A 27,306-nucleotide genomic window follows, 5' to 3' on the forward strand; every position below is an offset into this window, starting at 1 on the left:
TGAAGCTTGTTAAGGTAGGATTTGTAAGTACATCTGGATCACCTATTACTCTGTAGATGGGGTATACTTAGTGGAGCTTACAACTGTTAAATCTCTGGTCTTGCTCAGTTCTACCATATCCAAATGAGTAAGACAAAGACACTAATGGGCTGAGCTAACTCCTCAGGATAGAAGAGCACTGGTTCCATGGCAAACATCTGCAGTGCATAAATATCTGGAGGAAAACTAAGAAAGTCCAATACATCAACAAATTACCCCAATGGCATCCTTTTGGTGGGAAAGTTTTTAAGATTTTCCAAGAACCAAACATGTATCTATCAATTTGATTCCTAGAGAAGATAAAGGTGGCTCTGAGATTTGGAAGCAATGTAAGCATCTTTCATCAGGAGAGTTACGATTTAAGGTATGATTTCTTGGGCAAGAATTTTCTATTATTTATTTTCTTTGAACATTTTTTTTTAATGAGGTCTTGCTATGGTGCCCAGGCTGGAGTGTGGTGGCTAGTCACAGGCATAATCACAGTGCACTGCAACCTTGAACTCCTTGCCTTAAGGGATCCTCCCAACTTGGCTGCTCAAGGAGCTAAGACAACAGATGTGCCACCTCCCACAGTTGACCATTCCTGAATTTATCTAATCTAGCTCTAATGGAAGCCTTGTCCTAGGAAAAGAAAGAGAGTAGTAAGTAAATTTAGACATTATTACTAACAACATTTCAATGCCAACATTATATATGTTACTAAAACTGCCACTGGAGAGCATTCCTTTTGAAATGGAGTAAGTGCAATACAGCAAAGGGAACTGAAGGTTTGTGGTCATTCTGGATAACGTCCTATAGTTTTCTATTTCATTTCATTTTTTTGGACTGTGTATGCAGAGTACTGGTAATAAACCCATGGAGCACAAAGCTTAGAAAACAAGACACCCAAACAAGGAACTCAGAGAGAACTGGGCTCCATACCTGTGAGAAGACAGCCTAAGACCAGGAACGCCGGATGGGAAGTCCCCATAGCTCTGGGAAACTAGAAAAGTCAAAAGTCAACAGAAACAGCGTTAGCAAATAGAAATAATCCTGGAACCTAGTTCTCTTTGTGTTTTGAACAACAGAAAATATTAACAGCATCATTTTAATCAAACATGTCCCAGGTTAAAATTCAAGGTTCAAACAGTAAGACGCCTGAAAGATGAAAGAATCAATGGAGCCCCAAGATCATGGCGGGAGCTGCCTGAAGCCAAAACCTTCTGTGATTGCATGCAGCTTTCAATGGTCCTTTAAACCTTTATATCAAGATTAGAATAACAAAGAAATAAATACATATATATATATTTTCTCAGCTTCCAAACTAGAGCTGATTTTCACGTTTCGATTAATAAAGAGGTAACACCCTCTACAACTTTCAGAAAAGTTGTTGGGTTTGAGTAAATACCTTAATATTTAAGTGCCATTTTGACCTAGAATTTCTGAAACTTCCAACAATGGAGGTCATTTACAGGAGGCCTTTGTGATACTGAGGCACATACCAGGCTCAGACCTGGGCATCCAGCCCGGGTTCTCGCAGGAACCCTTGGAGAACCTGCTGGATCCCAAGCCAGGCTAAACAGGGCATGGAAAACCAGGTACAGGCATGAAAGGAGGAGGAATACAGAAAGTGAAGAAGGGAGAGAAAGTAGGAGAGATAAGTGTGACTAAATTTCTGTGCAGGGGGTAGGGGGGATGCAGTAGACACTAGGATAAAATTAACAGGAGGCTGATCATTCATTTTCATGTTAAGGTAAAAGCACCCGTGCAAACCAAGTTCAAGAACTTTCTAATTTTCTACAGCCAAATCTGGGAATGAAGAAGTAGAGAAAGGATGGAAATTGACTGTCCATAAGACACAAATAAGGCAAAAAGTGGGCAAGAAGAAAGGAGGGAAGGGAAAAGAAAATTAAAAAAGAGAAAGAAATTAAAAGGGGGCCCTTGTTGCCCTGCGGTAAAACCACTGTAAGGGACTATTCTGGCACACCGTGAATTCCCCATTCACTTTTTTCTGGCACACCGTGAATTCCCCATTCACTTTATTTTATCTCCCATGTCATTTCTCCCTTGAAGTCACTGATAGTGGTCACTGGTGAAGTCAGTGAGAAGGAACTATGAATGAACTTGTAGGGGCTGGGGCCAGTAAGTACTCAGTTCTTGACTGAAGAAGCCACAGTAAGGGTCCTGGGAAGAGCCCCCAGTTTTAACATAACCCCCTGAAAATCACCACGTTAGTCTTGGCTTGGGATATACTGGATCCCTAAGTTGCTCCTAAAGTCACAGGGTGAATCCCAAAATTGGAGATCACCGTGGGAGGCCACATGGGTTCTTGGCTTTACCCAGGAAGGAATTCAAGCAAATTCATTAAGAAAGTAAAGGAATCAAAAAGGGTGGCTACTCCATAGGTAGAGCAGCCACACGAGCTGCTTAACTGAGTATACTTATGGTTATTTCTTGATTTTATGCTAAACAAAGGGTGCATTATTCATGAGTTTTCCCAGAAACAGGGAGGAAATTCCCAGAACTCAAGGTTCCTTCCTTTTTCCAACATATATGGTAACTTCCTGTCATTGATATGACATTTGCAAACTGTCATGGTGCTGGTGATATCTTTTAGCATGCTAATGCATTATAATTAGCATATAATGGGTAGTGAGGATGACCAGAGGTCACCTTCATCACCATCTTGGTTTTGGTGGGTTTGGGCTTCCTTCTTCATTGCATCCTGGGTTTGGGGGGGTTTCTAATTTATTTATGAAACAGGGTCTTGCACTGTTGTCCAGGCTGGAGTGTACTGGCACAATCATAGCTCATTGTATCCTTGAACTCTAGGGCTCAAGCAATCCTCCCACCTGAGTTGACCCCCACGCCCAGCCCAAGAGCTGGGACTACAGGCCTGCACCACCACACCCAGCTCAGTTTTAAAAAATTATTTGTAGAGATGAGGTCTCCCTATGTTGTCCAGGCTGGTCTTGAACTCCTAGGCTTAAGCAATCCTCCTGCCTTGGCCTCCCAAAGTACTGGGATTACAGGCATAAGCCACCACACCTGGCCCACATCCTGGGGTCTTTATGACCCGTATCTTGTGAAACCACCACACCCAGCTCATTTTTAAAAAATTACTTATAAGGAAAAGTGCTTGAACCAGGGAGGCGGAGGCTGCAGTGAGCCGAGATTGCGTCATTGGCACTCCAGTCCGGGTGACAGACTGAGACTCCATCTCAAAAAAAAAAAAAATTATTTGTAGAGGCTGGGCATGGTGGCTCATGCCTGTAATTCCAGCACTTTGGGAGGCTGAGGCAGGCAGATCACCTGAGGTGAGTTCAAGACCAGCCTGGCCAACATGGTGAAACCCCATCTCTACTAAAAATACAAAAAAATTAGCCGAGTGTGGTGGTGTGCGCCTGTAATCCCAGCTACTCAGGAGGCTGAGACAGGAGAATTGCTTGAACCCACGAGGGGGAGGTTGCAGTGAGCCAACATTGTGCCACTGCACTCCAGCCTGGGTGACAGAGCAAGACTCCATTTCAAAAAATAAAATAAAATAAAATAAAAATTTTTTGTAGAGATAAGGTCTCACTATGTTGCCCAGGCTGCTCTTGAACTCCTAGGATTAAGCAATCCTCCTGCTTTGGCCTCCCAAAGTACTGGCATTATAGATGTAAGGCACCACACTCAGCCTGCATCCTGGTGTTTATGACCTGTATCTTGTGAAACCATTCCTACCCAACTCCTATCACATCTTGTGACTACCAATGCCTAACCTCCTGGGAATGCAGCCCAGAAGGCCTCATCCTCTTCTCACCTAGCCCATATTCAAGATGAAGTCACTCTGGTTTGACCTCCTCTGATGCTAACTCATGCAATGGAGTGGGCCTAATGGGACTCAGTTTGTTCCATCACTAACTTTGGAAGCTAAAATACGTATACGTAATTACTGAATAAACTGTTTTTGTTGTTGTTGTTGTTGTTTTGTTTTGTTTTGTTTTGTTTGAGACGGGGCCTCGCTCTGTCGCCCAGGCTGGAGTGCAGTGACAGGATCTCGACTCGCTGCAAGCTCCGCCTCCCGGGTTCACGCCATCCTCCTGCCTCAACCTCCTATTGTTGTTGTTGTTGTTGTTGTTTTACAAAAAAGGAGGGCCAGGAGCGGTGGCTCATGCCTATAATCCCAGCACTTTAGGAGGCCGAGGTGGGCAGATCACGAGGTCAAGAGCTCAAGACCATCCTGGCTAACACGGTGAAACCCTGTCTCTACTAAAAATACAAAAAATTAGCTGGGCACGGTGACAGGAGGCTGAGGCAGGAGAATGGCATGAACCTGGGAGGCAGAGCTTGCAGTGAGCCAAGATGGCGCCACTGTACTCCAGTCTGGGCGACACAGCGAGACTCCGTCTCAAATAAAAAAAAAAAAAAGTAAAAGGGAGAAATTCAATGTTTTCATGTATTCCTGTATTTAGCCTGAGTTGGGTTTGGTTTGGTTAGACAGGATCCAGTACATAATAGCCTAATTTGGTGGTGCCTGATCGTGTATTTTGCTCTAAGGTGGCCTACATTGCAGGAATCAGAATTCCGCTTTATTGAATGCCACCAGGAAAATACGAGAGGAAGAAAACACAGAGTGAAAGGTAGCAAGCTTCTAATGGGAAGGGGCGTGGAGTAGACAGAACAAAAAGAAACCATTATTTAATAAGCCAAAGTTTGCATGTGCATGCTGCGTTTGTGAAGAATAACCCCGTGCTTACTTAGAGTTGATTTTAAGAAGTGGCAGTTGAGGCTCAGAGAGGTTTTGCAAATGGCCCAAGGTCACACAGCTGGTGTTAGAGCCAAAATTCTAATACAAGGCCTGTGTGATGCAAAAGCTGTGTCCTCTCCACTTCACCATATGGTTTCTCTCAAGGGAATGTCGGTGTTTTAGCCATGTCCCGCCCCCGTGCGTGTCCCTCCCCCACAACTTCCTAGGGCAAATTAGACATCCCTCCCTCCCATTTTCCTTCTCTGCACCTCATAGCAGGAGAAGCACAATTATAGTACTGTGAACTCAAATGCAATTCACACAATGCTGGCTGGCTGATCACTTCTGAGGAGCCTGGCATGTGCCTGGGATGCAGGGCTTCCACACTGCTGCGGTGGCAGCCCCAGAGCCAGGCTGGCCAGCCTGATTTACCACAATTAGCAGTAACGCTTGTGTGCTTGTACATGTAAATATCAGCCTCCCACTGACAATCCACTCAGCAAACTTCAAAGGAGACCTCCAGAGCCAGCTTGATGTCGTGGGTTTTATCACATTTAGATCCCGTATTTTTTTGACAAGTCTTGCCAATGATGCATCTTTAAAGCATTCTCAAGCTTAAAAGAAGGGCTCACTGCTTTTCCTGCAAAACCTCTGAGGAGTGTTTTTCCCTGGCCAGACCCCACCAGATTTCCTTGTGTGCATCCAGACACGGTGCACCCACTGCCAGGGAAGATTATTTACTGACATATAAAGTGGGCAATGAAAACAGGCCCCCTGAGCAAGCCATCGGGAAGCATATACTGAGAATCAACATGTGTTTGTTGCTTAAGATTCCAAACTCCCTTCTCTGATAACGGTGGTTCCCTGGGTAGAAATCTAGACCTGTTTGTGAAATTTCATGTCATTACTTATCTATAACTCAGACAGTTGACTCACGAATAATGGCAGTGCTTGCCCCACAGGGAAGTAATGAAGAAAAATGGGAAACATGGGGACTTTCCTCACCTATTAGACCTGTAGTGAGGCTCTCTGGGAGTGAGTCTTGCTATTCCTGCCACATTTTCTACTCTAAATGCTCATTCTTAATTAGTAACTGCTATTCCAGAGCTCACCTAAAAGTCAGGTGCACAAATATAAGTAATTGAAGCTACAAATTCTGAGAAACATGGCACTATAACAATCAGTGAGAATAGGCCAGGTGCAATGGCTTACTCCTGTAATTCCAGCACTTTGGGAGGCCAAGGTGGGTGAATCACTTGAGATCAGGAGTTCAAGACCAGCCTGGCCAACATGGTGAAACCCCGTCTCTACTAAAAATACAAACACATTAGCCAGGCATGGTGGCAACTCCTGTAGTCCCAGCTACTGGAAAGGCTGCGGCATGAGAGTCACTTGAACCCAGGAGGCAGAGGTTGCAGTGAGCCAAGATCACACCACTGCACTTCAGCCTGGGCGACAGAGCAAGACTCCATCTAAAAAAGAAAAAAAAAAAAAAAAAAAAAAAAGAGAATCAGGGATAACAACCCCAGTACAGGAAAGAACAATGGATTTCATCTAAATCTTTTCTTCAATCATAATTACTTCTCTCACGCCAACTATGTGTTGAACTTCAGCCCCCATTCTCAATAATCACAGCTCAAAAAGCATTTGCCATAACTTAGAGAAGCAAACTGAGAAAGAGACCCCTGCCCTGTTGACCCTCAGGCAGGTGACTTGTGCTTTTCCCCCATCCTCTTGGCCTTCTTATGCTTTCTCTCCGAAGAAAGATGGAAATCACATTGGACTAGCCACTGATCCCAAATCTGACACTCTGTCCAACTCTCTGAACCTCAGTCTCTTCTTCTAGGAAGCAAAACTAGTAAGGCCTGACTGGTTGCTTGCGCTGTGGCATTACCGTAAGGACTAAAGTATGGAGTTTAATGTAAAGTGTTTTAGTTTTCACTACTTTTTCTGCAGACTCCCAAGATATTTTAGATCGGCTCCTTCAACTTCTCCTTAACTAAGAAAGTGACGGATGCCCCAGAAGCCATATGACTTGCCCTGCACTTCCTACCTCCTGGAGACATGGATCTGAACTCTGATTCAGCCCACATCAGCAGTCCACTCCCATGACCCTGTTACCTCCAGCCTGGTGTGGCTATAAAGACCATTCAAAGATAAGCCAATATATACAGTCACAGAAACAGAGAAACAAATGCTTTTGTAGCTACTATCCTTTCTCTTTAACAGGGTGCCATCTCCTGCCCTGCAAACAGAAGTAAAGAGCCATTGGGCATGACTCTATAACCAAAGGCAATGTGCAAAGGTAGTGTAAACAGACAGCAGGCAATGTAAGGCTCCATTTCCAGAAGGACTAAGAGCAAGACATTCTTCTCCTAAAGCCAAAGAGCTTGCTTCTCAATCACCAATTGCACAGTGCATCCCATTGCAGAACCACTGAATATTTAATTTCACCCCACCCTCACATGATTAAAGATCACAGGAGACTCTCTCACAGTCCCAAAAGTCACTGGTGACTTCAAGATTCAGACTTCCAAGACTCAGTTAATTTCAGCTCTCCTAAGTTAATTCTAACTGTGAAAATTACACATCTTCTTTTTTCTCTGCAGCAAATGTTCTACTCAATCTCCTAACTTCAGCCCAGGCAACCCAAGTGCAGGTTTACACTGATGGAAACTTCTCCTTGTTTTCCAGCAGAGGGTGTGTTTAGCAGGACCTCTGCACCCTACCAGAGCCTGTTGTCAGTACAGTGAGGGCAAATCATAACTCTGAGTTCTGACAAAAGTGAAATCTGGAAGATTAATAAGTGTTCAATTTAAGAAAATGTTAAGTAAGTTTATCACGCATTCCCACACAAAGAGGACAACAGCAATATATTCCACAACAGTAAAACAAAATCAGCACCATTATCCCAAGTAAACTAAATAAGAAGGCTTTCCATGAACTGGGTAATTGTTAAAACCAAGCTGATATGTGGTCACTAGCCAATTCCAATACATGCCCAGAATTAGAATACTGATCCAGATCTTTACATTAGCCATCCCTCTTATTTCTTCTGAGCAACAGCCATAGATCACTGGTTGATTCTCAGGAATAAGCAGGGTCTGTCTAAATTGCAGAAGAAACTCAAAAACAACAGATGAGACTAGAATCTAATAACTGGTGTATCACAGTTTTTGAAACAACTTCTCTCTCTAGCTTCCATTTTTACCAAAGACAAATCACAGTGGGACCAATTTGCTTGCCATAAAGTTTTAATCTTATTATATTTGGCCTGATTATAAGTGATATATAAAGTGCAGCAAAAATAATTATTTGCCATATAGGCTCTTTTTAAAATTAGTTTTGATGGAACTTTAATTTATAAAGAATCTCAAATTAGGCTTCTTAAAGCCTTGGGTCAGCCACAGATTTATCTGTGCCTGAAAATGTCTGTATAAGTTGGGTGCATTCCTTTCTTCTTGATGTCCCAAGATAACCTGGGGCTCCTGGGCCTGTCAGAAAGTGACAATTTCACTTACCACAGGTCAGGAACCCCATACAGAGACTGCATAGACAAGGAATGAGGTCAGTTTTCCCAAGTAGCTTTTATTGGCTCTGTAAGTCAACTTTGATCCCTTAAAGCAGTCTGTTTGTATCTGAAAGCACACCATTCTAGTCAAAGCCTTCACAAAATAAGCAGTTTCTTTAATTGTGTCCTGTTACAAAAGAAAAGATTCTTACTGCACTTATGCAAATAACTGTATTGCCATTAGTTAAGAATACTCCCAAATAGTTTTCAAATTCTGGAGAAATCAGGTAAAAAGAAAGACATGCTCCAAATTTTGTCTACAGTAGTATACTTTATTCAATTGTTAAAAGCAGTTAATACTTTCCAAAGGAAAAGTTTTCTTGACTCTGAAAACCAAAACAGAAAGGATCAGCAATGTTTTAAGCAAAAAGTCATTAAAAGATTGTTTTGATCTTTTATTAGTTTAGTCCATGCTATTAACTCTTGTTTTGCCTGATATTGGGCCACATTCCTTATGAATATGTTAAGTTTCTATGAGAATCCTGGAAGTTTTTTTGTGTTTTCTTTTCTATGTCAATGGCACAATTTTCTTTTTCTTTTTTTCCTTTTTTTTTTTTTTTTTTTTTTTCTGAGATAGAGTTTCTCTCTTATCGCTCAGGCTAGAGTACAATGGTGCAATCTCGGCTCACTGCAACCTCTGCCTCCCAGGTTCAAGCAATTCTCCTGCCTCAGCCTCCCAAGTAACTGGGATTGCAGGTGCATGCCACCATGCCTGGCTGATTTTTGTATTTTTAATAGAGATGGCATTTCACCATGCTGGCCAGGCTGGTCTCGAACTCCTGACCTCAAGTGATCTGCCTGTCTGAGTCTCCCAAATTGCTGGGATTACAGGTGTGAGCCACCATGCTCAGCCAATGGCACAATTTTCAAAGTTATCAGAGGCTTGCATTTTAGAGTACCCATCGGAGTCCTATAGCTGATTATAAACCACCTTTTGAAAAGGATTAAAAACAAGACAACAATTGTCTGTGGGTGACAAAAGTCTTAGGACAGCCAATTAAATATGCAATTGACAAAGAAATTTGGTTACCTCTGTAGCACACAATAATGTAACATAAGAACTATAATTATGACTGATAATGTACACTAAGTCATATCAGAATTATAGGAGTTTTCCATAATTTTGGAACACATACCAATAACACATTTATATAAGTATAGCCCAAAGAAAGCCAAATAGTATTTCATATTTGACAGTGCTTCCTGTATGATTTTAATATACCAAATAAGCCAAATATGTCACTTTTGGATTTTAGGGGACCTAATATCTAGAAGGACTAATCAGATCAGAAAAAGACTTACTTTAGAATTTCATTTTGGAACGTTCATCAAATATAAAAGGTTTGAACAGTTGATATTACAAAATAGAATCCCAGGTCACCATAAAGCATTTATTTAACCAAAATGATAACTCAAAGATTTCAAAAGGGTAAAAACGTTTACTCATTGATATAGGGCAGACTTGGGTTTCCAAATGATCTGTCACTTTTTTCGCCCTTATTTTTCCTATAGTTTATTTAAAAAGCAAACAAAAATCTTTCATTATCTTGTAATATTACATGAAAATCTTATTCAAGAGAGAAAGCCAAATTTCACCTTTGCATTAGTGTACTATTAATATTAAACCCAATTCTTAATAAAACTTTAGATAAATCTTCCCAGTCTTAATCAGTCTGACCATAAGGTAAGATTCTCATAAACCTTTTATAACCTTTTACAGTTTTCTGTTACAGAGCAGATCAGTGCTCTGGAAAACCCTGCTGTGCTTTTTAATCCTAATGTTTAACTTACAAAAATAATAATAATAATATCCCTTCAACTTTAGCCAATGTTTACACACAGAATTTCTTTTACAATGTTAATCTTTCATATACCTTTCACAACTTGCTCATACTTCAGCTTTTTCCTATTCAACTTAAAACAATCCTTTAATCCACTAAAGTAAGCAAAAAAACAAAACAAAAAAACAAACAAACAAACAAAAAACTGTACTCCCATGCCTTCCTATAATCTTTTACCAAAAACACATTTTGCTTTCCTTACATATCTTGCATGTAAAACTGTTTCTCCAGTAATCTCAGGTACATATGTTACAGTGTTAACTCTTAGTAACTTTTAGTTTTGATTAAAAACCTGACATGGTTAACTCCACATGTCCCCAGGCCTTACCTAGCATCTAATGTTCCAAAGCAGGTAAATTGAACAATTATCAAAACTCAAAGAAGCAGTTTATGTTGTTTAGTAGAAAACAGTATCAAACCTGCCTAATTTAGACCACATGTCCAAATTTTGAAGACATTTTTATTTTATCAATGATCTTTAACACTATCTTTATTTCCCAAAGATTACTAAAGTCACTTGAACTCAAAAGCATTAAAGTTTCCATTTTTCTGACAATGTATTTGATTTAAGGACTTATTTTTCTTTAAACCAATGAATTAGAGCTCTTTTATATAAATATCACACACAGAACACATTTAAATACACAGAACACATATAAATATCCAGTAGTTGTAGGATTTTTTTTTTTTTCATTTGTCAGTTTTTAAGTTTTTCTTTCAAGCATGCAGCTTCTAGGTCCAAATAAGGAGGCACAGCTGGAAGGCCAAACAGATCTCCAAAAATCAAGAATCCCATATTTATACCAAATACTGTATCCCCCAAAATGGAACACTATGCGACCAGACAGTGCAATGCTTTCACCAAGCATTTCACTGCAAGGATGTTCCCCAAAGGCTGGTGGCCAACCTAAAGCAAATCAGCCCATCCTCCATTCACAGGTGGATGCCCAAGAGCATGCTTTTTTTCATTTAAATGTGAAAAGAAGTAAGTATTGGCCTGTAGTAATAACCACTCTTATAAGCAACTGTCATCACTAAAAGTATACACCCTACCTAGGTAATACACACCAATGCTAAAGGTTCTCTCAAAATGCAAAGTAATTTCTGATGCCCCCAAAAGTCACAAAGGTCAGGTAATGTGAGGTAAAACAGAGCAGAGCCTTGGATTCTGAGGGGTCCTGTCTGCTTACAGTTCTGGAGGTTCCATGAAGAAAACAGAGGTTTCTCCCAAAACGAGGTCTGTGACACCTTCTGTTCCCTCCCAAGGAGTCCCAGGCTGTCAGAAATTATCTTAGGTCCTCTAATATGGGCATTAAAGGGGGCAAAAAGACAGAATGGAGAAATAATTCAGACCACTGAGAAGAAAAACAAACAACAAACACACAAAAACCTTTCTCTTAAAAAAATAAGGTCCAAGAAGAAAAAAATCATAAAGCTCTTTTAAATATATACATATATGTGTGTGTGTGTATATATATATGAATATGGAATATCCATTTTTAATTAAGCTGACTTTTAATTATAGAGGTCCTTTTAAAAAATCCTTTTAAATCCCTTAATACTAGACTCTAGCCAGGACAAATAGCCAACATCTCTGGCTTTTAAGCCTTTTTTTAAAGGTATTTTCCCCAGTGAAACCAACAGGCCTTAACCAAGGTTATAACTTACCCATGGACACAAGAGGTGTCTCCAAAAAGATGACAAGCAATTTTTACAAGACCCAGCATTACCCGTAAGGTAGCTCACAGAAAAAAAAAATTCAAATGAAAAAATCAGAAACTGTCAATGCAGACAAAAAGAATAAATGACAAAAGTCCCAGAAGTAGCAAACTGGAAACCTCTCATTCCCTAAACCAGGAACTGAACCCAGGCCACCACCATGAAAGGACAAAGGCTTAGCTATTGAGCCACAGCCTGAAACAAGCACTGTATTGCTTTTCCTAAAAGGAGTCTAGGGAAGTCAGTTTTGAGCTTACAAAGGATACACTTTTTCAAGGGAAAAGGAACAGATATAAATCTGAGAGGCCTTCAAAGGAAACAGATTCTAGAATTAAAAGTCAGTATTTCTTGCAATCTTACTGAAAGCCAACCAATACTTTAAGACAAACTTGTTTTAACATAGGGCACCAAAATTTAGATAGACTATTATAAATAAATTTCCTGGCTGGGCATATGAGTTGGCTCATGCCTGTAATCCCAGGATTTTGGGAGGCCGAAGTGGGTGGATAACTTGAGGTCAGGAGTTCAAGACCAGCCTGACCAACATGATGAAACCCCATCTCTACTGAAAATACAAAATTAGCCAAGCGTGGTGGTGCATGCCTGTAATCCTGGCTACTCAGGAGGCTGAGACAGGAGAATCACTTGAATCCAGAAGGCAGAGGTTGCAGTGAACCAAGATCATGCCATTGCATCCAGCATGGGCAACAAGAGCAAAACTTCTTCTCAAAATAAATAAATAAATTAATTAATTAATTAATTTCCTTTCAGTTATGGCTAATTATGTCTAAATTTTAATTCTCTTTTATAAATTTTACCATGACTTATACAGGTCATCTACAACATGCTTGGACTTTCTGACTTGTCCTATATTTCCTTCTTCTCTAAACAATCAGTCATTCTACCTTAGGACAAGAATTTAGCATATAAGATCCTTTCTCATAAAATTTATTTATAACCTTCCTGATCAAAATACATCTTCATATTCATAACTTTCCTCACATCTCTCTCCACTACTTATTGTTTTTTATTTCTTTCTACTTGTTTTTATTTTCTTTCTAAACTTGTATTTTAAACCCTACATAAAAATGACATCTGAATTGGCCAAAAAGAATTTATTTTCACTAAGAGCATATCTTCTTTGGCACATTTATACAGAGTTATATATGAATTTTTAGTAACTCTAAATTTTAGCAAACTTAAGTTACACGAGCTTGAGAAATGCTTGGACTTATTTACTTTTTTTATGAGCACTCTTTTATTTATAAGCCAATTTGGTACCCTGTAGACACAATATATAACACAATAAATGTACAAACACATAAACACATCTAGACATTTATACACACACATAAACATAGATCCAATAGCTTTTATCTTTGAGCTCTAGCCATAACGTAGAAACGCAAATGCACTATTTTATAAAAGATAGCTGGACCCAAATTATTTCCCTGACAAAACTGGGACTTATCCAAATGGCTAAACTTTGCTAATTTGAATTTGCTCCAATTGCCTAAAAGGCGCCCTAGTGACGAGTCCTTTGGGACTCGCCACTGTCCCTTTGTCTAACGAGGATCTCTACTAGACACAAAGTTTTTCTAAGTATGGGGAGAGTCCAATTATTTTCCCCTGCAAATTCCCACCTCCTGGAGCAAAAAAATTAAATGAAGTGACAATAAGAAAATGCTTTTACAGAAAATGATAATTTTAGAGTAGAAAACAAGAAAAGGCAAGACTAAGATTCCTCTTAGGTGGGACTCTAACCCATAATGCTAGAGGGGAATGCCAATGCCAAACACCCTGGAGCATCCAAACGCCACAAAACCTGGAGTATCAGCTAACGAGGGTCCCCACACCAAATGCCAAAAACCCCAGAGCATCTAGGGGATGGCCAATAGTGAACCCCGAAAGTATGAGACCTAACATAATTAGAGCTACAGAATGATGACTCTGGTGTCCCAGGGTCAACACAACAGGAGAACTCTCACAACCAAATGTCCTGCCTTAAACAACTGGCAAATAGCCAAGGCAAAGACAACAAACATGAAATAAGCATATCAGCCTGAAGAGCAGAGAAGTCAAACAGCCAGTCATTAGAAACTAAAGACAGGCCAGGTATAGTGGCTCATGCCTATAATCCCAGTACTTTGAGAAGCTGAGGCAGGCAGATTGTTTGAGCCCAGGAGTTCAAGACCAGTCTGGGCAGCATGGCAAAACCCTGTCTCTACAAACAAAACCCACAAAATTTAGCCAGGTGTGGTGGTGCATGCCTTATAGTCCCAGCTACTCAGGAGCTGAGGTGGAAGGATCACTTGAGCCTGTGAGGTCCAGGCTGCAATGAGCAATGATTATGCCACTGCACTCCAGCCTGGGCAACAGAGCAAAATACTATCTCTAAAAATAAATAAATAAATTAATTAATTAATTTTAAAAAATTTTTTAAAGAAACTAAAGAGAAAAGGTCTCAGAAAAGGGATGACAAGGTGGGTTGCAAAAGATGTGACCAGCCAGGCATGCTCCCATCTGGGGCAGCCAGACAACAGGAGGCCGCTATCAGGCTGCTAAGCCAGAGGCCTCACAGCCACTTTCCCATCCGTCCAAAATAAAGAACATTAGAAAGGACAAAGGAGCCAATTTTAAGGGAAAAAAATGTTAGCAAGCTGAATCTGAGCAAGGAGAGACTCACCCACTAGTGAAGCCCACACAGTGCCAATCAGTCTTAATTTAAAGTCAATGGGAGGTCACCATTGTCCCGTCATTGGTCACCAGAAAAGATATCATAGGGTGAACCTCAACATTGGAGTTCGACCTGGGAGGTCACAAAGGTTCTTGGCTTCATGCAGGAAGGAATTCAAGAGCAAGCCAAAGAGTAAAATAACAGCAAATATATTAAGAAAGTAAAGGAATAAAAAAGTGGCTACTCCATGGGCACAGCAACTGCATGGCTGCTTGAGTGAGTATACCTATAGTTATTTCTTGATTGTATGCTCAACAAGCAGTAGAAGATTCACGAGTTTTCCCTGAAAGGGGCAGGTAATTCCCAGGACTGAGGGTTTCTCCCCTTTTTAGACCGTACAGAGTATCTTTGGTCATTGCTATGGCATTTGTAAACTGCCATGGCACCGGTGGGAGTGTCTTTTAACATGGCAATGCATTATAATTAGTGTATAATAAGCAGTAGGGATGACCAGAGGTCACTATCATCACCATCTTCGTTTTGGCGGGTTTTGGCCAGCTTCTTCACCGCATCCTGGTTTTGCTGGCTTATTTATTTATTTATTTTTGAGACAGGGTATCATTCTGTCACCCAGGCTGGAGTGCAGTGGCCTGATCTCAGCTCCCTGCAGCCTCCATCCTCCCACCTCAGTCTGCACCCCCAACCACCCCTCAGACCAGTAGCTGGGACTATAGGCCTGCACCATCATGCCCAGCTCATGTTTTTAAAATTATTGTTTGTAGAGACAAGGTCTCACTATGTTGTCCAGGTTCGTCTTGAAATCCTGGGCTCAAGCAATCTTCCTGCCTTGGCCTCCCAAAGTACTGGGATTACAGGAATGAGCCATCAGACCTGGCCTGCAACCTGTTTTATCACTGGGGTCTTTATGACCTTTATCTATCAACTCCTATTCCAACTCCTATCTCTCCTGTGACTACAAATGCCTAACCTCCTGGGAATGCAGCCCAGCAGGTCTCATCCTCTTCTTACTTAGGTCCTATTCAAGATGAAGACACTCTGGTAAGAACTCCTCTGATGCTAACTCATACAATGGAGTGAGCCTAATGGGACTCAATGTGTTCCATCATTGACTTTGGAAGCTAAAATATGTGCGCATGTGATTCCTGAGTAAACTGGTTTAAAAAAAGAGAGAGTAAGAGAGAAATTCAATGTATTCCTGTATTGCTGTGTTTATCCCTAGTTGGGTTTAGTTTGGTTTGAGAGGATCCAGAAGATAATAGCCTAAACAAAGTTTTTGGTGGTACCTAATCATGCATTTCTCCTGTAAGGTGGCCTGCTTTGCAGAAATCAGATTTCTGCTTTATTTTATTTATTTATTTTTTTTTTTGAGACGGAGTCTCGCTCTATCGCCCAGGCTGGAGTGTAGTGGCTCGATCTTGGCTCACTGCAAGCTCCGCCTCCCGGGTTCACGCCATTCTCCTGCCTCAGCCTCCCGAGTAGCTGGGACTAAAGGCGCCCGCCACCTCGCCCAGCTGGTTTTTTTTTTTTTTTTTGTACTTTTTAATAGAGACGGGGTTTCACCATGTAGGCCAGGATGGTCTCGATCTCCTGACCTCGTGAGCCACCCGTCTCGGCCTCCCAAAGTGCTGGGATTACAGGCTTGAGCCACCGCGCCCGGCCGATTTCTGCTTTATTGAACGCCACCAGGAAAATGAGAGAGGAAGAAAACAGAGTAAAAGGTAGAAGGCCCCTAACAGGAAGGGGAGTGGGGTACGTAGAAAACAAAATAAGAGAATGAGAAACCATTATTTACTAAGCCAAAGTTTGCATGTACATGCTGTGTTTGTGAAGAATAACCCTTAGAGATTACTTAGAGTAGATTTTAAGAAGTGGCAGTTGAGGCTCAGAGAAGTTTTGCAAATGACCCAAAGTCACACAGCCAGTGAAAGAGCCAGGATTCAAACACAAGGTCTGTGTGATACAAAGGCTATGCCCTCTCCACTTCACCATATGGTCTCTCTCAAGGGAAGGTCAGTGTTTTAGCCATATCCCACCCCCGTGTGCCGTCTGCCTATTTCCTAGGGCAAATTACACCTCCTCCTTCCATTTTCCTCCTTTGCTCACCACAGCAGGAGAAACACAATTACAGTGCTGTGAACCCAAATGCAATTCACACAATGCTGGCTGGCTGATGGCCTCTGAGGATGCTGACATATACCTGGGATGCAGGGCTTCCATACTGCTGCGGTGGCAGGCACAGTGGGCCCCAGAACCAGGCTGACCAGCCTGATTTACCACAATTAGCAGTAACGCACGTTTGTGTGTTTGTACATGTAAATATCAGCCTCCCACTGACAATCCACTCAGCAAACTTCAAAGAAGGCTTCCAGAGCCAGCTTGATGTCTTTGGTTTTATCACATTTAGATCCCATATTTCTTTGGCAAGACTTGCCAAAGATGCATCTTTAAAGCATTCTTGAGCTTAAAAGAAGGGCTCACTGCTTTTCCTGTGCAAGCTCTAAGCAGTGCTTTGCCCTGGCCAGACACTCCCAGATTTCCTTCAGTGCCTCCAGATACAGTGCCTCTGCCAGGAAAGATTATTTACTGACATATAAAGTGGCCAATGAGGCCAGGCGTATTGGCTCACGCCTGTAATCCCAACACTTTGGAAGGCTGAGGTGGGCAGATCCCTTGAGGCCAGGAGTTCGAGACCATCCTGGCCAACAAGGAGAAATCCCATCTCTACTAAAAATACAAAAAATGAGCCAGGCATGGAGGCAGGTACCTATAATGCCAGCTACTCAGGAGGCTGAGGCAGGAGAATGGCTTCAACCCAGTAGGCGGAGGTTGCAGTGAGCCAAGATCTTGCCACTGTACTCCCGCCTAGGTGACAGAGCAAGATTCCGTCTCAAAAAAAGTAGGCAATGGAAACAGGCCCTCTGAGCAAGCCATCAGGAGGCAAGAGAATAAACATGTTTGTTGTTTAAGATTCCAAACTCCCGTCTCCAATAACAGTGGCTCCCTGGGTAGAAATCTAGGCCTGTTTGCGAAGTTTCTTTTTTTCTTGTTTTTTTGTTTTAGATAGAGTCTCGCACTGTCACCTGGGCTGGAGTGCAGTGGCGTGATCTCGGCTCATTGCAACCTCTGCCTCCTAAGTTCAAGCGATTCTCCTGTCTCGGCCTCCTGAGTAGCTGGTACTACAGGTGCCCACCACCATGGCCAGCTAATTTATGGTATTTTTAGTACAGACAGGGTTTCACCATGTTGGCCAGGCTGGTCTCGATGGCACCCTGTTAAAGAGAAAGGATAGTAGCTGTAAAAGCATTTGTTTCTCTGTCTCTGTGACTGTATATGTTGGTCTCCTTTCACCAGATGTCTGCTTTCCTTTCACCAGATATTTAACCGTGGGAGAACAAAATGACATAACCTTTTGAATGTCACCAAACGGGTGTGACTCCTAATGGCACAACCTTAGGAGTAGCAGTAGCAGTTTGAGCATTCGGCTTGAGGTCACCAAGACCCCAACGTAAGTGTCCTCACTCAGAAACGAGAACACCAATACCCCCCACTACCTTCATCACAGGCCTGCTCTGATAATATGTTCACTATGTAAATGCAAAGCATTAACAATTCACCCGTCTCGGCTTCCCAAAGTGCGGGGATTACAGGCGTGAGCCACTGTGCTCAGCGTGTTTGTGAAGTTTCATGTCCCTACTTAACTATAACTCAGACAGGTGACTCACGAATAATGGCAGTGCTTGCCCCACAGGGAGGTAATGAAGAAAAATGGGAAAGATGGGGACTTTCCTCACCTATCAGACCTGTAGTGAGGCTCTTTGGGAGTGAATCTGGCTCTTCCTGCCACTTTTTCTACTCTAAATGCTCATCCTTAATTAGTAACTGCTATTCTGGAGCTCATCTAAAGTCAGGTGTGCAAATATAAGTAACTGAAGCTACAAATTCTGAGAAACATGGCACTACTAAGAATCCATGAGAACAGCCCCCTTTGCAGGGAAGAACGATAGATTTCAACCAAATCTTTTCTTCAATCATAATTACTTCCCTCATGCCAACTACATGTTGAACTTCAACCCCCATCTTCAATAATCACAGCTCAAAAAGTGTTTGCCATAACTTAGAGAAACAAACTGAGAAAGAGACCCCTGCCCTGTTGACCCTCAGGCAGGTGAACTTGTGCTTTTCCCCCATCCTCTATGCTTTCTCTCAGAAGAAAGGATGGAAATCACATTGGACTAGCCACTGATCCCAAATCTGACACTCTGTCCAACTCTCTGAGCCTCAGTCTCTTCTTCTAGGAAACACTAGTAAGGCCTGACTGGCTGCTTGCCTTGTGGCATTATTTTAAGGACTAAATTATAGAGTTTTAATTGAAAGTGCTTTAATTTTCACGACTTTTTTTGCAGACTCCCAAGATATTTTAGATCGGCTCCTTCAACTTCTCCTTAACGAAGAAAGTGACGGATGCCCCAGAAGCAACGTGACCTGCCTTGCACCTCCTGCCTCCTGGAGACATGGATCTGAACTGTGATTCAGCCCACACCAGCAGTCCACTCCCATGACCCTGTTACCTCCAGCCTGCTGTAGCTATAAAGACCATTCGAAGATGAGCCAACATATACAGTCACAGAAACAGAGAAACAAATGCTTTTGCAGCTACTATCCTTTCTCTTTAACAGGGTGCCATCTCCTGCCCTTAAAACAGAAGTAAAGAGCCATTGAACACGACTGTATAACCAAAGGCAGTGTAAACAGACAGCAGGCAATACAAGGCTCTATTTCCAGAAGGACTAAGAGCAAGACATTCTTCTCCTAAAGCCAAAAAGCTTGCTTCTCAATCACCAATTGCACAGTGCATCCACTGCAGAACCACTGAATATTTAATTTCACCCCACCCTCACATGATTAAAGACTACAGGAGACTCTCTCATAATCCCAAAGCCACTGGTGACTTCAAGATTCAGATTTCCGAGGTTCAGCTAATTTCAGCTCTCCTAAGTTAATTCTAACTGTGAAAATTACACATCTTCCCTTTTCTACGCAGTCTCCTAACTTCAGTCCAGGCAACCCAAGTGCAGGTCTACACTGATGGAAACTTCTCCCTGTTTTCCAGCAGAGGGTGTGTTTACCAGGACCTCTGCACCCTACCAGAGCCTGTTTTGTTGTTTTGATCTCCAGGAGCTCCATCAGACATTCCAGTAACGGGAGGAGGCTGGAGTGTTTTTACACAGGAGCGTTTTATGGGACAATCTGGGCTCATAAACGTGTGTGCTCTACTTTCACCAGATATTTAACCACGGGAGAATAAAATGACATATCCTTTTGAATGTCACCAAACGGGTGTGACTCCTAATGGCACAACCTTAGGAGTAGCAGTAGCAGTTTGAGCATTCGGCTTGAGGTCACCAAGGCCCCGACATAGATCTCCTCACTCAGAAACGGGAATACCAATACCCCCCACTACCTTCCTCACAGGCCTGCTCTGATAATATGTTCACTATGTAAATGCAAATCATTAATAACCAAGGCGAAACACAACACAAATTTCCAGGAAATAAAAATGCTGTCTTCCAGCAATTCTTGTAGCCTCACAGGAAAAGAAAATCAGTCACCTATTACGGTCCTACAGGGGAAAAAAAAAAAAAAAAGCAAAAAAAAAGCACCTCCTAATGCCAGTGCTAGCTTGGAGTCCCCGCAAAGCCCATTCTCACAGTGGGTCGCGGTAGTTCTTGCAAGTGGCCAGCAGATGGCAGTGTTGGTCGAAGGACGTGCGTCCAGGGGTTGCAACACAGACGCGTCTGCCAGAAATTCTGAGCTCCACTATCCCAAATCTTAACTTCCAGTCTCCCCCTTCCTTAGGCTGTACTTTTAGCTTTCGTGGAGACCTCAGTTGAAAGCCCGCGGGGTTTGAGCAGAAATACGAAAACTGCCGTTGAAAAAGGCTAAATCTCCTCGGGACTCCATAAGAATTCGGGGTAGGCGGACATCTCCCCATCGTCCCCATCACCATCCCCATCACTGGGAGCGGGTGCGCTGGGACAGCGGGGCTTCGGGAGCCGGGAAGAAGACGCTGCCGGACCAGGCCGCAGAGACACAGCCGGACTCGCTACTCGGGTTCTGTGAAACCCACACTCTCTACACCTCAACATTTCCGCCCCCTCGGGGCGGGGGACCGCCTTGGCCGCGACGCCGTTCCCGGGTTGCGCTGCCCTATCTGTCCGCCCGCCACTGCCGCCCCTCATAAACCAGCCTGGCGAAGGCCGCGACGGCCGCGCAGCCCGGGAACCGCGGGCGGATTGGAAACGACTGTTCCCGTTGCACAATAACGCAGGGTCGTATAACAAACAAACAGCAACAGGCCGCCCGAGGGGCAAGGGAGCTGGCAAGGGGCTGGAACGCAGAAGACGGCGCCTGCGTCCCGAGAACGCACAGGACCCATCCTCCTCCATCCTCCCCTGCTTCTCTCACATTGAACTAAAAGGACGCTCCATTCTCAATCCAAACCCAGCGACCTCGGCCCCCTCTCGTCCACCCGACGCTTCCTGGGCCCACACAGAGCCTGCGAGGCGTCCACTGGCAGCCCGGAGGAAAGGAAAAGTGACCCAGGTTAGCCTTCGATCCGGGCCCCCGGAGTTCCAGCGCCGCGCTCCACTGAGATTGGGGCGCCGACCGCCCGGGGCTGGGGAAAGCGGGATGCGCCCCCCGAGCCCACTAGAGGGCGCGACAGCCCCGCAAATCTTACCCGGCTCGCCGGCTCGCTAGCCCGCAGCACAGGTTCCTGGTCCCCGACAGCGCTGCCGGGAGTGCTGCGCGCAGACTTCACCCGGGAGGCTCTGCGCTCGGACAGTCCAGCCCCAGCCACCGTCCGGTTTCTGACCCCGGGATCCAGAGGAACACTGCGCGGTCAGCTCTCCCTCCCGCCTCCACCACGCCCTCTACGGCTCGGTTGTCCTGGGGTTGGTGGCGATGCCCAGCCGCTCCCGGGACCTGCGCCCATGCGTGCCGCACTCTGTACCTCAGAGCTGCAAAGGCCGCCACGCCCCAGGCACAACGCTCGGCGTTTGCATTGTTTTCAACTGAGACCCGAGAGGGGGCCGGGCAGGGTGTGGGGAGAGGGGGGAGAGCGGGAAGAGAGGCCGGGCGGGTGGGGAGAAAGGGGCCGAGGGGTTTAGGGTTACAGGCGCTCGCCAGCGCCTCCTATGGGCACGAGAGCCGCCCGGCCGTGGGTAGCGGCTCACATGGAATGCTGGAGAGAGCTAGCCTGCGCCCTCTCGGCATTTAAGAACTGTTCCTGGCCGTGCGCGGTGGCTCACTCCTGTAATCCCAGCACTTTGGGAGGCCGAGGCGGGCGGATCACCTGAGGTCAGGAGTTCGAGACCAGCCTGGCCAACATGGTGATACCGTCTCTACTAAAAATACAAAAATTAGCCTGGCGTGGTGGCGGGCACCTGTAATCCCAGTTACTTGGGAGGCTGAGGCAGGAGAATCGCTTGAACCCGGGAGGCGGAGGTTGCAGTGAGCCGAGATAGCACCACTGCACTCCAGCCTGGGCGACAGAGTGAGACTCTGTCCAAAAAAAAAAAAAGTGCCCTCTGGTGCCACCTTGCCCGACACGCGCCTTAGCCGCCTCTGCCCCCTGACGAGTCCGCGCCCACCCGCGCTTGTAGCTCCCCTTTCGCGGGGGCCGAGAAACTGCAGTAGGAGGCAGGGAAGGAGGCGCCCCAAGTCGGGGTTCCCATTATTCCCTCGTACAAGCTACTTTTTCAGCCCATCCCGGGTTCGCTCACTGATCAGTTTAAAACAATAGGAAATGCTGCCGAGCCACTTCAGCAAACGACAACCATCTGGCAGAACCTGAACTAGGGCGAAGTTGGGAGAAGCCATTTGCCCCATCCTGTATCTTGCGCCCCAGGCGAGACCGAAACATTATCTGCCGCCCCAAGGCTGATGCTGCAGGTGGACCCGGCGAGTTAGACCAGGGGGACCCTGAGACCCACATCTTTCGGTCACCGATCAGGCTTTTAGCTCTTTTCCTAGAATTGCCACTTTTCCACCAGCAACGTATAACCTGGTCGCAGCTCCCCGGAGGTCAGAGGGAGTCCTTCCCTGCGGGGTCTACAGGAAGGCGCTGGCCACCACGTCCCCAAAACGCGTCCCGCTGCTGCGCGCCGCCCACGGTCTGTCCCCAGGAGGCACAAAATGGGCCCGCCTCGGCGCCAGACGTGTTTGCAGCTGGAAAGCCCAGCCCAATGCCCCTCCCCCTGCATCCCTCCTCGGTCCGCGTCCCGAGAGGAAACTGGCCCAGGGGCGGAGAGCTGGGAGCCTGGGCTCTCCTTCAAGTCCCTCTCGATCTAAGGATTTAAACAAGAGCCAGGGCACCGGGGACTAACTCGTTCCTCCTCACTCTTGTGAACCAGGCCCAGCTGCTTGGCTCAACCCCAAACTGTGCAAGCTCCGAAGCAGGGCCTGACCTGTGCGTCAAAGCGAGGCTGCTCGGCCTCGCGCTTGTCGGGAAGTCGAGACAGGGCCTCCTCATAGTGAGGATTGTGGAAAGGAGGAGGCCGAGGAGAGAGGGAGAAGAGGGAGGGGATGCAATTCGGCAGTGCGGGGGTCCCGATTGACCAGATTAGGGGTCGGGTGTGGGACAGTGCGGAGACTGGTGAGGTGCGCACGCCCGGGGAGCCCCTTCCTCCCCTCCTGTGGCTGCGGGATATTTGTCCGGTAAGATGCACTGCGGAGGGTTGTCGTGCCTCGTTTGCCCTGGATGCCTCTCCCTGCTCCAAAAATCTGTCTAGTTCTGGTCAGGAGCGACTGCGGCGAGGCGAGTCGGTCCAGAACATTGAGCAATTCGGCCTCGGAGCCAAAAAGCCATTTCCCACACCGCCCAGCCCGGGGTTTTTCGGACGTGGGGCGGTCGGGACCTGACAGGGGTCCCATCCATGCTTGCCTCCCACCCAGGGAGATGGAGTGAGTGGCAAGTTCTTCCAGGCACTCTTTGCGCACATCCTGAGGTCTTAGCAGAACTGGGGGAGCGAAGTGCGGGACCCGCCCTCTGGCTGCGGGAGGGATGCACAACGGACAGCCGGCCGGGGCAGCAAGTCCTTCCCGACCAAGACGCGAGGCCAGGTCACCGGCAGTTCCCGCACACCTGGCCCGGCCCCGGCTCCTGGCTTCCTCCGGCAACCGGACGTGGGTCGGGCCACACTCCTTGACGCTCCGACCTGGCCGACACCCTCTCGGAATGGAACAGCTGATCCCACACATTCAGAGTCAAACGGACGCAGCCCGCTCCCCGGACGCAGCCGGGCGGAATTAATCGCGTATAAACCTGGTTTCCATGGGGGTAGACAGCAGAGGAAGGAGAAGTACGCACAGACGGCTCTGAAGCCGGCAGGGAGAGGAATGGAGAAAAGGGCGACTAGAGAGGACCGAGCAGCGCTGGGCGAGCGCAGACGGCAAGTCGGCAAGTGCCGTGCACCCCCGCGCGGAAAGGGGCGCCGGGTAGGGGGTGCCCAGGGCTCAGTTGCCCGGAGGGAGAATGTGGTTTACCTCCCACCTTTCTCTTACCTGCAAACAAGTTTCCCCAGTTCCAAGTGGTCCCTAACTTACAAGAAGTTCGACACTTTCCTGGAGACCTTTCCTCTCTTCCTGCCTGAGGCCAGAACTGAGCGGCAGCAGAGCCCGGGGCAATGCAGAAACGGTTCTACCGAGGAGGGGGCGCGGGGAGACGGGCGGGGGCGGGGGCCACGGCGCACAATGAGGACCCCTTGGTGTGCGGTTCGAAATTCCTCAAATCCCAGTTGCTGGAATGCGAGGCGACATCGACTTCTTCACTCAGGGCCAAATGTGTTTGTCATTATTCCAGACCGCCAGCCCGCGCCGCCGCTGTCGCCCCCGCGCTAGGGCGTGCAATCCGAGCGTACAGCCGAGCAGGCACCCGCTCTCCCTAGCACCTCACTGACCCGACAAACCCCTCCAGAGCGCTCCAAACCCTTGCCCACGCCCGCGCCCCTCTGCTTGTCCCGCAGCCGCGTCACCGCCGCGCCAAATCTGGCCCGGACTCTCACCCAGAGCAGCGCCGTCCAGTAATTACGCGCATTCGACCGGCTCCATGTGCTGCAGGCCAGCACGGAGGTCCGGTCTCCAGCCGAGCCCCGCCCGCCTCCTGCGACCAGCAACCCCTTCCCGCGCCCCCCTCCGCGCTCCCCTCTCCCCACCTCCCCTGGTCCCCCAGCCGCGCTCCACACCGCGGGCTGCAGCGCTGTCCCGCCAAACCGCAGGCGAGGAATGAAAACACTCATTTAAAACCTGTCGCCTTCCAGGACCCACTGCCAAGAAGAGGGCAAACACCTCTGCCTCCACCCCCAGTTCCTTGGTGTTCGGCCCAGTATTCATGAACACCACCCCCACTCCCAAAAGAAACCTCAAAAATGTAAGCCTAAACAATTTCTTTGGGAGGCCATAGGGTTGTTAGAAAAACATTGTTTTTTAAAAATAGGTCTGGAAAATGTGTGTTTAAAAAAAAATCCCTAGACTTTCTAACTCTATGGTTATCTCCCACCCATCCCCAAGTGAAGTTTATTCCGAAAAAAAAAAAAAAAATTGCTCTCTGGACACACAACTGGAATCCAGCTCCATTTTTTTTTCTTGTCGCCCAAAGTTTGAAGTTACTTCGCTTTCTCCAGTCCCAGAGTCTGATCAGGGACTTCTCTTATAAACAAAAAATCATTTTTTCTTCTCCCTTACCTTCTGCTATGTTATTCCGCAATGAATGTCCCACACATGAAGTAAAGAGTGTGTCCACGGCCTCCAATGATCTCCTGTAGTCTCCTCCTCTGTTTCTCTCCCTGTAGCTCCAACAGTAAGGGGCTCAAAAACCGCGTTTTGTAATTGATTCAATGTTATAGTACATCCTTCTAAAACTAATCATTTGCTCTAAGTAAATAGCTGTCAGGAAATAAGCCCCCCCACCCCCAACCTTGGTCTCTTCAAAATAAAAGTTTCGCCCAAACTCCCCTGCGTTCCGAATCTCCCAGTCTCCAGATTGCGCCTTCGCTTTTTGCTCTTACGCAATCAGGGGGTCCAGTCCCAACCCCCAGACTTCGACAACAACTGGGGGGCGGGGAGAAGCCGACCAGATGGGATGGGGGGGTGGAAGGGGGAGGTGTTGGTGCTCTGCCGGGAAAGCGGTTTTGTGAAACTACAGACAGCCCATCATTTCCAGAATGAGTTTGCCTCCCCATTTTGGGGTTATTTTCTTAGACTGCTATAGTTTTGTGTTCTCTTTGAAAAGGAGAAAAGGAACATACAAAATTGCATTTAATACCCAGAGAGAATATAAATCTAGAATCAAGAAATGTCCCTTCTACAAACTCGGCCCAACTAGAAATAGGGCCCTCGGGAGAAATCTCCAAGCGGTTGCGCCGTTTTGAACTAAGGGTCTTTTAGGGGAAGGGCTAAGGGCTATATAGTTGCTAGTTCTTTAATGGGATTAGGCAAACTGTTGAGTCCAATATGACAACGATGGGTTTTTGTTTTGTGTGTGGGGTGTGTGTGTGTGTGTGTGTGTGTGTGCAAGACTGGGTGGAGTCTGAAATAGGGTACAAAGAAAAGAGGGTCTGTGTAAGTTTGGAACGTTCTCCGATAGAACGACCTTTACTCACTTTAAGTCACTTATCTGGTCGTGCCTTTGTTTTGGGGGTTATCTGGGCGAGGCTGCCCTGGCTTCTATCTCGCATACAAAAAAGTTCAAGCTTGGACGTTTGGGGAATCATCCTGCCGCCTCCGCGTCGTGGGGGAGGGTGCCTTTTGATTCTCCCTCCGTTCCCTCCCGCCGAGTGGGTCGAAACCTACGAATGCTTCGGAGTTGACAGCTGAGCCCCAAACCCTGCGCCCAAGGCGCGAAGCCAGTGTCAGGAGGAAACGATCCTGCCGGCGAGGGAAAGGGGGCGCTGATGCTCCAGAAACCAGACCTGGGCCGATTGGGACTTCCCAGCAACAGCGGGGGAGGGGAGCGCGTTCACCTTTCTCGCTCTCTGATTTTTGAATTCTCTTGTTGGGGTTGGGGGTCATCTTTCATCCTTCTCCTTCAACCCCACCCCCACACAAGCACTCTGAAAATGGCCAAGGTGGCCGAGTTGGGACTGACACGTCCAACAGCCGTCTCCTCCTTCACCAGGAGGGTGGACACAGTGCAGTGGACAGAGGAGAGTCACAGAGAAGTACTCCAACGGGCGCGGTGCTGTGTCTAATCAGGACAGGATCTTGGGGTATCAGCCTCCGAAATAGGGCGGCTGGGGCTGCGCTGGGGGCCCCATTGCCCCAGCTCTTCTACGCGACCCGCTCTCGTGCATCTTCAGCGCGGGTGACTGCACAGCTCGCTATTACTTCCACATGTTCCTTCAGGAAATCATTGAAGGCAAATATATGAACAGCCCCTTGTTCGGAATGCTAACAGGATACCGTAATGTTTGTAGAAAATGAGCGAGAACAAACGATTCCCCCCAAAAATCAGAGTGCGGAATAAAAGGCAAAAGCGGCTGCTGGCCTTCTTGCTGTTGAGAACTGGGTTTTTAGGCGAGTTGCCCCAGAGAGTAGGAGGCGAGACAGGGAGCCTACCCAGAAGGACTGCTTTGTTTCGGCGACACTGCTAGCCCGGTCAAGCCAGGGTCTTCCGTCCGCAGGGCCCCAGCGCTCTCCGCCCACAAATGGTAACTTCACAGTTCATTTC

The 27,306-nt window shown here is 46.2% G+C and overlaps 1 protein-coding gene across 3 annotated transcripts in view; it reads right to left on the bottom strand.

Annotated features, from left to right (window-relative positions):
- Positions 1-25,468, bottom strand: part of PDGFRA (platelet derived growth factor receptor alpha) — a 61,182-nt gene extending 35,714 nt beyond the window's left edge. For 2 of the 3 annotated variants that reach the window (XM_023183121.1, XM_023183122.2), the window contains exons 1-2: positions 25,323-25,468; positions 961-1,021 (exon numbers count right to left, since the gene is read on the bottom strand). In XM_023183121.1, coding sequence (XP_023038889.1) covers positions 961-1,009 — 49 coding nt within the window. In that variant the 5' untranslated portion in view covers positions 1,010-1,021; positions 25,323-25,468. Of the gene's footprint in view, positions 1-960; positions 1,022-3,303; positions 3,364-25,322 lie in introns of those variants that run through there. The other variant, XM_023183120.1, reaches the window with a different exon arrangement.
- Between the last annotated feature and the right edge of the window lie 1,838 nt (positions 25,469-27,306).

The sequence above is a fragment of the Piliocolobus tephrosceles genome, chromosome 3 (assembly GCF_002776525.5).
Source record: "Piliocolobus tephrosceles isolate RC106 chromosome 3, ASM277652v3, whole genome shotgun sequence".
Taxonomy (NCBI): domain Eukaryota; kingdom Metazoa; phylum Chordata; class Mammalia; order Primates; family Cercopithecidae; genus Piliocolobus; species Piliocolobus tephrosceles.